This window comes from Triturus cristatus, chromosome 8 (genome assembly GCF_964204655.1).
Source record: "Triturus cristatus chromosome 8, aTriCri1.1, whole genome shotgun sequence".
Lineage (NCBI taxonomy): Eukaryota > Metazoa > Chordata > Amphibia > Caudata > Salamandridae > Triturus > Triturus cristatus.
The window spans coordinates 74,015,419-74,027,295 of record NC_140591.1 but is presented as its reverse complement, the minus strand read 5'-3'; the positions used below and the strand labels follow the sequence as shown (position 1 = coordinate 74,027,295).

The following is an 11,877-nucleotide window of genomic DNA, read 5'->3' as shown; positions in this document are numbered from 1 at the left end:
GTTGTTTAAAGTAAGAAGCCTTTTCCTTCCCTATCACTAATTTATAGGCAAGCAGTTCTAGTTTGTACTTCTTTTTCTCAATGCCACATTAGTTCTTTCTCCAGATGCGCTCTTGCCTTCTGCATTTTTGTTTTTGGGCGCTAAGGGACTCAGTGAACCAAGATGCCATAGGGTGTGAGCTATTGCTATGAGATACCTTTGGTGGAGCAAGCAAATTGACAGCAGATGTTTGCCAAAATAATAATTATTAACCATTCTATTAATCTCATTTGAGGATGAAGGCAATGAATCTTGCAAACGTTTGCTGCAATTTGTCAGATGAGATTTTGTGCAATGGGAGGGAGATGAGGTTTTTCAGAAATATCCTATCTTGTTTTGAGGGATGTGGCAAGTTGATGTCAAATGTTATTACCGAATGGTCTGACCAGGTCACAGGGAACATATTCCTTGTGGAAGGTCTTCTGGATTGCTTTAAGATGTCCATAAAGTCTTGTGAAAGACCGAGATGTCCATATTGCAAGTATTCAGGAGCCATGCTGTCAAGCTCAGAGCAGGAAAGTTGAGGTCGAAGACCTTCTCCTCGAGTTTGGAGAGGAGATCCGGTCTGCATGGCAATCCCCTGTGTGGGGTTTCAGACACGTGAAGAAGGTCCGGATACTACCATTTTTGTATAGGCCACTCTGGTGTGATGAGAATCATCTTGGTCTTGGCTCTGTAGAACCTGTTGATCGCCAGGGGGTTGAGAGGTAGTGGAGGAAATGTGTACAGCAATTTCGCTGACCAGCTGATAAACTGAGCATTTCCTCTGGATCCTGGTTGGGGAAATATGGATGTGAAGACACAGCAGTTTGCATTTGCTGCGTCTGCAAACAAGTCAATATCCACACCCCATTGTTGGAAAATGTCCAGGGCAACTTCGCCGTTTAATACCCAGTCATGAACTTTGGCAAAGTTGCGACTGAGGGAGTCTGCTTGGTAGATGAATGGCAGTGGTGGGCAGGTTCCTGGCAAGTAGCTATCACCTTATAGCTTGGGACTCCAGAGATAAGGGTCTTGATCTGGTTTCTCCCTGCTTGTTCAGGTAATGCATTGATGGTGGTATTGACAGTGTGTAGCTACAGGGAGAACCTCTAGAAGGTTGAAAGAAACTATTTGAGTGCGAGGTGGACTCCAGCATATTGATATGGTACAGTTTTTCCATTTCCGCCCACAAATCTTGGATTTGCGGAGGACCCATGTGGGCTCCCCAGCCCTGGAGGGCAGCATCTGTAATTACTGTCTGTTTGGGGAGGTCCTGATGAAAAGGAACCCCTATTGAGAGATGAGGACGCTTCATCCACCAACGGAGAGAGTCTTTCGCCATCTGGGAGAGGGTCACAGTGTATTCCCAGTGACCCGAGAATTGCGATCACTGGTCTTCCAATGCTTGCTGAAGAGGCCCCATGTGAAGCCTGGTATTGGGAACAATGTGGATGCATGACGCCATGGATCCCAGTAGAGAGGCCACTTGTCTGGCCAACGGGAAAGGAGTGTGAAGGCGAAACCTGCACTACTTGTTGATTGAGGATAACCTCTCCTCCGAAGAAAACACTATTGCGTTTCCGTTGTCTAGTATCGCTCCTAAGTAGTGAACTGTCTGAGTAGGGTTGAGGGTGGATTTCCTGAAGTTGATTTGCAATCCCAACCATTGCAATATTAATATCCAGGTTTGGAGATGTTGTTGCGTAAGGAGAAGTGAGGGACCTTTGACGAACCATTTGTCTAAGTAGGGGTAGACGAGAAGTTTCATTCTCCTCAGATAAGCCGCTACCACGGCCATGCATTTGGAAAACATGCGGGAAGCTGACCTGAGCCCGAATGGCAGAACCTTGAAATGGAAGTGCTTGGATGATACTCTGAACCACAAGAACTTCCTGTGTTTTCTGATAACCAGGATGTGGAAGTAGACATCCTGGAGGTCGATGGTGCATAACCAGTCCCCCTGATGGAGTTGGGGGTAGATTTGGTGAAGAACATGCATCCTGAACCTCTCATTGTGGATGAACTTGTTTAGGATTCTTAAGTCTAGAACTAGTTTGTACTCCCGATTGGGGGTATTTTTCCTGACTAGGAAGTAGCGGACGTATATTCCTAGGTCTTGGTAAGAGGCTGAAACATGTTCGATGGTGTCTTGTTGTAGCAGAGTGTTTAGCTCTACTTGCAGCAATTCTTGTAGATGACTAGAGGTCCTCCGTGGTGGAACGGCAGGAGGCGGAGACTTAAAGTTGATGGATTATCCATTCTGAACAATACTGAGAACCCATCCGTCGTTTGTTATTTGGCATCACTCGTCCAGGTGTGAAACTACACTTACCCCCACTGGAGTTGGTAACAGAGGAGGGGAAGCGGCCATTCATTGTTTTGTTGGCGTTTTGGTAGCGTAGGTTGATGTTTGAGAGGCCGCTTGTTCTCTGGTCGGACGACACGGATGGTAGTGAAATCTGGACTGGTGTTGCTGCTGTGGTACCCAGTGAGGGGTGTGAACCACCTGCTGGTAAGGATGACGATCAAAAGGATGGAATTTACGTTGGAAGTCCTTGCATTTTTTAAGACCCACATCCTTGAGGGTATCCAGCACTGCTTTCTTCTTTGTCATTTCATCGTCCGAATGCATGCCGAACAATGAATTCCCATTGAGTGGAAGATTGTGAATTCTGTGCTGGGCTTCAGGTTTAAGCCCCGTAAGTCTCAACTAGGAAAAACGACGCGCACAGATAGCATGGGACTAGCCATTTGCTGCTAGATATGAAGCATCAGCGGCTGCACTGATGACATGGTTTGCCACCAGGCCACCCTCTTGGAGGATTTCCTGAAAATTCTGCCTATCCTGCTTCGGCAGTTTGTCAGTGAATCTAGACAGAGAGTCTCATAACGCCTTTTCGTGCCTGCCTAACAGTGCAGAGGCACTGGTGACCTTCATATAGGATGCAGACGTGTTACACATTTTCTTTCCAAGGGAGTCCAAGCTCTTACTGTCTTTATCAAGGGGGCACAGTAGATGAAGACGCCCATTTATGAGCCTTTCTAGCCGCTGCAATGATGACTAAATCAGGTGGGGGATCAGCTCTCAGAAAGCAAGGATCCTGATCTGGTGCTTTATATTTTTTTGCGATGTGAGAAGGGATAGCATTTACTGATGCAGGCGTTAAGAATGTCTGTACAGCCGGTTCTCAAAGGCCTGGACCTAGTGGTAGCATCAGTCTCGCTGAAGCTCTATGATGCAGTCTTTCAAAAATCACAGAGGCCGATGTGACTGGGCCAGGCATGTCACAATTCAACTTGGTGGACCCTCTAATTAGAACGTCATTAAAGGTGACAATGTCGTCCACTGGTGAGACTCTAGCCAGAGGAATTGCAGAATAGTCTTGTAAGGATGGACAAAAGGTATCAGTAGACCATGACTGAGATCTATACCTGCGTATGTGGGATCTCTATTATTGAGAGTAACAAGACCTGGTTGGAGCACTTCTGAGAGATGTTCTAGACCTTCATCTCCGTGTAGAAGGTGACCATCCTGGAAATATTCGTGGAGGTGTAGCAGTATGCCCTGGAGGAGGTGGCGGGGTGCCCACTGATACTCTAGAAGGAGAGTACGTTTGGGAATAATCCAAAACTGGACTACGATTTGGTACTCTCCCTTCCTTCCTTTACACTCTGTAGCCGCAGTGGAGAGAAGTTTACCGGTGTGTCCTCTTTCTGAGGGGCTGAACATTCCTCCGGTGATACTTGAACTATGTTGATGCCAGTAGACGAAGATTTACTCCTCGGCGTAGATCGCATGGGTGCCGACATTTATTTATGTCCTTGAGATTCCACTGAGACACAGACAGGTTGTACATTCCTAGATGTCGAAGATTGTCAGCTGTACCTGTACCTGTATCAACTGGTGCCGAGTAGACAATGACCTCGATGCCGAACACTGGTGCTGCCATGGGGTCGATGTTTGTTGTGGAGGGGATAGTCTCGACGTCGAGCCTTGAGTCTCCGATTGTTTCGATGTCAATCTCTTGTGATGAGGAGACCAAGACAACAGTAAGAGGACTCTCTCATGCCCAGATGGCGATACATGCGGCCTTGGCGTGGGTGTTCTCCCGGCCGATGGGAGTGCTGATAGCAACCTCAACGAAGATTTCTCCACCATCTGGTGCTATGACGTCAATGCCTGTTTGGGATGATGCTCCAACATCGATCTTGAGGCAGATGGGGAACAAACGGGTATTTCCCATGCTGTCAGCTCCTACCGCTCGATGTCGATGGAGAATGTTTTTTTAATTTTTTCTCCATATTTTCCCTGTGCGCAGATCTTCCTTGAAAGGAGGGCTTTTTGAGAGGGGTTTGAGACCCTCCAAGGCCACTTGACGGTCCTACCTTTCACCTCTCTTGCAAGGCATGGAAACTAATCCTTTCTCTGTCACGTAAAGTTCTTCGAGAGATCTGTTGGCAGTAGTAGCACGTCTCAGGGTGATTAGAGGGCAAACACACTATACAAATGGAGTGTGGATCTGATTTTGCCATCTTTTTACCACAGGAAGGGCATTTATTGAATAAAAAAGGTATTTTCTGACTGAAAATTTGTTAAATCTAATAGAACAATGGTAGAAACTACATAAAATACTAACAACCGTCGAATGAGGACAAAATAATTATCTCTGGTTACCCAATTTTTGACAGAAAAGTCAAAAGTGAAAAGCTCAGTGCTACAGGATCCTCACAGAAGTAGACGGAAAAAGAATTGACCTGAATGTCACCTGTGGGGCATGATGGGATTGGGGAGGTCTTGGAGGTCATAAAGGCACAGCGCCGGTTTACTCTGTCGTGGTTTTCAATGCAGACTAGTGGCTTACAATGCCGTCTATTTCATTTCAAATACAGGCTATGTTTCTAAGGTCTAAGTTGTGCAAGTTCTATGTTACAGAAATGCTGAATGTATATGGTTATTTTTAATGAAAAATTCAATGCAATTGGGCATTTTAGCCTAATGCTGGTAGGTTGCATGTATTAAACAAATATATGTATGTGTTAGAGTACTTCGTACTTTTAAATGTTTAAACATACATATGAATATATAATAATATTTTATATGTGCTCCGGGGACCCCGCATATGGGTGGGACTATTCAGTGCTTATAACTATTGAGGAGTATCTCCTGGAAGGGCACTGGGAACTACACCTAGCGGTTTCAAAGCAAATTAACTACGGAACTATTTGCTAGTCATAGCAGTAACTGGAGAACAAAATGACCACAGGTTCACAGTTTTGACATAGTCTGGGATCAGAAATAATGCTGCAGGTCTTTTGCTCACCTACAAGATACCACTTTGCTTCTCAGTTGAGAGCCTTGTGCCTTGACTACTTTCTTTTGACTGAGTAGCACTACCCTTCAATCTCAGGGGATTAGACCAAGTAACTTTCAGCTTCCATGAGTACCTTTTCACTGACTTGTCTCATCATCAGGATTTATTTTCAAAACTGTAGGTAACCATCAAGATCAAGCCAGACCTTTCTAAATAACAGGGTCAGAAAGGGAAATCTATTTTCTTTTACAGCATGACGCAACAGGTAATCAGCGTTTCTTAGACTACTCTTTCTGGTCCACAATTTATATGCTCCCGTTTTAACTGCTGGCAATTCTATCTATTAAGTATCTATGACTTGCATAGACGCTCCTATAGTTTATCTTATTTCCGAAAAGGGTGGGGCTTGGGGGAAGGTGCGAGGTAAAGACTGTGTAGCAGTCAGCACATACTTAATTCGTTCTCTTTGACCAATGAGGTACCCTTCTACCATTGGTCAGGTGGGTGGTGACATTTTTAGTTATACTTTATTCTTAGTTTAGTAAAAACAAATAATTTTCTATTACATAATCATTGAGAAATCGTACTTATTTAATCTTTAAAAAATAATTGCCTTAATACATAGTTTCATATTTCCAGAATTAACTCACAAGAAAATCAAATCATTCCATTTAAGAAATTAACAAAGAAAATTCTCCAGAAATGGTAAGTTGTGCCATCATTCATTCTAGGACAAATGCATACGCCATCAAAAGTTTCCAGCTGAAGTATGCATCATCTGCAGTCTACCTCTTCTGCTGTCATAACTGAAACTTAAACTAAGTAAGTTTCCTTTATTCAATCTTAATCAAAAACTACTTCTCGTCCTTCAAAAACCGACATCCTAGTAAGAATTTCTGGAATATGGATTTACTCGATGAATATCAACTATGTCTTTAATGAAAGCTTATTTGTTGACTGGGTTTTTTAACTCAACTTTGTAAACCAATGTTTAAATATAAATTCCACAACATGACTCAGAGGAAAAAGAAGAGGTAACATAGGGTTCATGGAACTTATTTTGATCCACTAGACAAGACATCCAATTAGGGTGAGAACCACATCTCATAAACACCTCTTTGACAGTGACCAAATCTAGTTCAGCTCTGACAGCCACATGTGGAAGGATGTCTACAATTCCAGTATATTTTTGTAGACTGCACCCATGATCTTTTATGGACAGTCGTACCTCATACCAAGTCATGTTTTGACTTCTTATGACATGGAGGAAATTATCATAGCAAATAGGCTTTCTTCAGTGGAACCAAGGTGTCTACACAATACTTGAAAGTGAATCTATTTAATGTCCATGTATCCACCAAAGAGCAATGCCTTCTTAACACAAACTAGTCGGGCTAATTCTAATGTCCGATTATGACTTGTCTCTTTGTGATCAAGCGCTCGACAATTACAGCAAATTGGCACTTAACTTCAAAAACAAAAGATTAATCAATGGCGTGCAAGGCGAGAATGTGCTTTCATAAAGATTCTTCTTTTCTTTAAACCTGAAGCCTGAGTTATTCATGATTCTAGCATCTAGTTAGAACCAGTGGGGTTTTCTTGGCTTAATTTACATTCTGTTAGAAATGTATACTTTTTTAAAAATCATGAAAGTGATCACAGGCTCAAGAGGGGCACTCATTGTATGAACACTATTATTATGGGACCATATGCCACTTTTACTCTTGATATTAGCGATGTGGAATAATTAAAATATACACTTCTCATTTTACAGTTGTAAAAGGATTAGGGAGTAGTTTGCCTTGGTCTTGCAGACCTTTTCTGAAAGCTACAAGTTCAACGTTTATATGTTCTTGATATAAACTTGCAATATTTACAGAACAATTTGTAAGTTTAACCTCATATTGTTTGATACAAAAAATTGCTAATGTTACCAACACAGGGGTGCCACATGCAAATATACATTAATATAGGTAAACCACTGGTAGGAATACACAGATGGACACTAATAATAATACGTAACAAAACAATATTCCTTTTTTATGTCATCTAAGTTAATGTATGGCGCCTGAATCTAGCTAATGGGACATTGCTTGTGTCTGTCTTTCTGGGTTTTCCGTCCCTTACAATAGAAACCAAAGACAGAAAACTTTGCAAATGTACACTTATGTGCTATTGTCATGTTACCTGTAGCAGTATGGGTTTGAGAAAGAGGGTAGATCCTTTCCATGCCGAGGAATGGGTTGAAACACTTCTCCCGTTGCAGGGGAAACACTACTTTAGTCATGGCATTGGTTATTCGCCTCCACTCCAGTATCAGACCCGGCAGAGGGTGTAAGGCTTTTAACTTCTCCAAGACGTCCTTCAGGAGGAAAGCAGCAATATTTAGTCATTCTTAGCTCATACTTTTGTATTAGTCACCATAGCAGGTTCATAATTTTACCCATAACATCTATGGTATGAGCTCATTGTTGAACAGGGTACCACAAGCCAGAGGTCAACCACAAGAACCAGTAGAGAAGTAGCATCCTCAAACAACGACTACTTCTATCTCACTCAAACACTGGTGATACCTCAATTGAGGACTGAAAGCTACTACAACTGACTCAGGATCGTATTGAGGGAGATTCTGAGGTGCTCAATCTATCTGAAGACCTCCAGCAACAAACAAATGGGACGACATGAAGACAGAATACAGACAATTTAGTAGGTATCAAAGAGTGAATTGGCTTTGCGGAACTCGCTTAAAGCAAGAGTTAAGGGAATTTATTGGAGTCCATGCCCTAGTAAATAATTTGAAATGCTACAGGCAGCTGCTTTGAAGTCACAGAGTTCCGGACCGATCATGAAGCTAACATCCAAATTCACAGACGTGATCATGCACGAGATTAATATCCAACTAAACATCAGTCTTGACGATGGTACATCAATCAAGACAACGTATTAGGAATGTGTGCATGTTTTTTCAAATCTATAACATGAGTACATTTCTTGAGAAACAGGATCTCCTAATTTTATCCACATTACATAAAGTTGATGACACATTTCATATGCAATTATTTATTTTAATTTACTTATAAAGCGCAACACTCATCCTGAGGAATATCACTGCGCTAAGACAGCTAACCCATATTAAGAAGACACTTGTTGAGGCACGAGCAGTTAAATCCTGAATAGTCATTTTTTCAGTTTTTTCCTGAATCCCATATGGTCGTCGGTGAGACCGAAGGTTAAAGGGAGTTGATTCCAATACACTGGCACCTAGTAAGAAAAAGAGAGGCCTCCAAATCTAACTTTCTTTATGAGTCTGGTTTTAGCAAGAACTAGATTGGCGGACCTCAGTCCTCGCAGGGGGGGCATAAAAGTAAACTTTGTCCTGCAGGATTTTTGCGCCGAGCTTGTATAGGGCTTTATGTGCATAGCACAGTAGTTTAAAATTGGCTCTTTGACACATAGGCAGCCAATGTAGCGCCTTCAGGTGCTGGGACGCCGAGCTGTACTTTTACAGCTGTGCAAAATACTAACAAAGGCCCATCTAAACCAATCAAGCAACAAATATCAAACAAGTATGCTGCACAGTGCAGCTACATTTGGAAGCTTGTGCCATACCTTGGTGGTGCTGAATTGCTTGCCAACTCGAACCCGGTTTCCATTAGTAGCTGTCCTTCTGACATAACCCAGGGTTTTTTTGTTTGCTTGTCCTTTCACATCTCCATTAGGTGGCAGCTTTAGCTCCAAAAACAGAACCTGGAGGAGTCAGAAGCGCATGAATGCCATTCTTAGTTTCCAAGGTGCAGACAAGAAGTCACAGTAAGCAACTATTAGAGCATGGGTACACAAACACACAACTATCCACAATTGACAATTTTCTAGGAGGACAACATATTACAAACGCAAATTATAATACAATGACAGATAAAGTCATGTAGACAACATCAACAAAGGTCCAGTCCACCAGCAATCATGTACTGCAAGCTGCCATTTACTCCCAAGATTGATCGCAGAAGAGGGTGGGTTTTTTTCAGAGTAAAAAGCACACAAGAACATTGCGCGCTGGTGTGAGAGGACTGGTCAGAGTGCAATGCTATCTGGCACAGGACTCACAAATATATCTGATATGTTGCTTGTAAAGCAGACCGGAAGTGTCAGAAGATAACAGCAAACCAGACTTTTCTAAGTATGAGGAGAAATTTGAAGCAACATCTGAAATCAACAGTTGTGATATTTGCCTTCTTTAATGGAACAGGGTCCAAAGTTCTGTGATGGTCTCTTTTCATCCATGAGGATACTGCTGAATCTGCTGAAAACTGAGCAGGGCAATCATACAGCTGATAGCCGAGATCCTGTGACACAGCAGCAAGTAATGCCAGGTGGTCCAACTCAGCAGAGTACGGTCAAGACAAACCTGTTCCACCTACCACCTGATGCTTCTGGGCTCATGAAGGAGGCACGCCAGATGACTGATTCAGGACAGTGGTGGCCAACAGCAACTGTTTAAGCATTTTGGCAAAGCCCCATCGACCCCAAATAGTAATGATTATCCAAGTAACACTGATACATCTATCAATAAATGTATTGCCTATTTAACATGTAAATAGTCATCCTTGTATTCCTATCATATGCATCATGTTCTGATATGATAATTAGGCAGCTTTTAAAAACTATATATTACATCAAAACTGATACATATTTAAATAAGTGTTTTTATAAATGCACTGCGGTGTTCAGGGGAAGACTTAGGAGAAAGTGGCGTCTACAACTATAACAAGCATTTGCAATGCAATAGGTCTCGTATTTACGCACGTTTGATCTAATGTCATTGTAAATGACAATGCCTTTTAATTATGTGTTTTGAAAACCTGCAGGCGGTGAGTTAACATGCACTTTGTACTTATAGTCCTTGTTTATGGGAAGCAAGGCTGGTAGTAAAAGAGGCGCAGTTACTGCCAGCCATGCTTCTCGTAAGCAAGGACTATATGCACAAAATGCACGTTTACGCACCACATGCGGGTTTTCAAAACACATAAATAACTCAAACGCAAGACCAGTGCCATTGCAAATGCCCTGCACTTGTTACGAAGTATGCTTCTTCCAGCGCTCAGGTGCCAGTTGGCCTACAGCTACTTGGTATCCTGGCCTAAAGCACCTAGCATGCTAGTATTTGTAGGCCGGACAATTAGACATGTATGTATAATACATTACGTGGAAAGAAAACGGGAGAATCTGAAATGATTTTGAAATGTGCACATGGCATCATATAATTGTGATCAAAATTAAAAGGTACAGTTGTAGCAGCACTGTAAGCAAATAATGCGTGAACAACCCGAATTGGACTTGGTGCTCAACTGTGTACGTGACACAAACAGGTGGCGACGCAAGTGACAATTGTGAAATCAGCAAAAACGGTGCAAGGTGCGGATGTGAACAAGTATATACAGTGGATGTTGTGGCTCAAGAAAATGATTTACAATGTTAGATTTGTAAAATTGAAACAATTTCATTTGAGACACAGAAGGAAGTGTGCCATCAGTTGCGCTGAGGAGTCAATGACTTTTCGATCCTATCAATCAGGATCATCTTCAGGACCGGGTTGTGGGTAATAGCGGTGCAGTACAGGGAGGGAAAGGAGAAGGGTAAGGGAGGGGCGGGGGATAGGGCTGCGCATGTGAGCATGAGGGGTGGTGGGGAGGCATATTAAGTGTAGCGCGCGGGTAACGTCAGAGAGGGGAGCAAGCCTGGGGTGCCGCCTGTGAGCGGGAGCGCAGGTCAGTAATGAAGTGACAGGAAGGTAAGAATCCCAATGGAGCATCTGTGCACAGACGGTGGCAACAGAGGCTGGAGCGGTGAGTGGAGGAGAAAGGGCAGTCACTGGGGAAGGAATATGGAGTGAATGGCGCTGGACATCGGATGCGTGAAATGGAAGGCGCACCGGTGATTGGGTGCTTGAAAAGCAGGCAAAGTGATTAAGAGCTGAGCAGAGTGAGATGTTAGTTAAAGTAGAGGCGGGGATAACCGGAAGGCAAGTCAGTAGAAAGCGCTACCTGGAAGGACACGGTTCTTCAATCGTGTGTTGCCGGGGTAGAAGGTCACCACTGGGGACCGGAGATCCTACAGGGGTGAAGAATACACATGAGCGTGCATGCAGGGGCTCACGGAGGAAAAGAGGAAGCGCGGGAAGAGACCGGTAGTTACCTTGGTGTAAAAAGTCAGGGGGATGTAAGATTACGGGCGCCGTGTTCGAAGGGACATCGGCGGGATGAAGGTGGGAGGCTCCTTTGTGTCCCAAGAGCAGAGCACTGAATAGGGAGACGTGTGGAAAAAGACGGTGGGACTAGTAAGTCGGCAACCGCTAGGGAGATGGGAAACTGACCAAGGATCGGTGGGGCTTACCTAGTGAAGCGGACTTAATCCGGCGGTGTTGCAGTCATCCGGGACCCGCCACGTTCGTGTGCGGAGTGTCGGAGCTGGGCTGCGGTGTCTAGGCTATAAGGTAGTGAGGCTGCTTCCGGGGGTATACGTCAAGTGATCATGTGTGCGTATCTGG

The 11,877-nt window shown here is 43.5% G+C and overlaps 1 protein-coding gene across 4 annotated transcripts in view; it reads right to left on the bottom strand.

Annotated features, from left to right (window-relative positions):
* The window catches only part of POLQ (DNA polymerase theta), a 580,345-nt gene that overhangs the window by 235,850 nt on the left and 332,618 nt on the right, over positions 1 to 11,877 (bottom strand). For all 4 annotated transcript variants that reach the window (XM_085621032.1, XM_085621029.1, XM_085621031.1 and 1 more), the window contains exons 22-23: positions 8,943 to 9,080; positions 7,521 to 7,695 (exon numbers count right to left, since the gene is read on the bottom strand). In XM_085621032.1, coding sequence (XP_085477158.1) covers positions 7,521 to 7,695; positions 8,943 to 9,080 — 313 coding nt within the window. The remainder of the gene's footprint in view (positions 1 to 7,520; positions 7,696 to 8,942; positions 9,081 to 11,877) is intronic.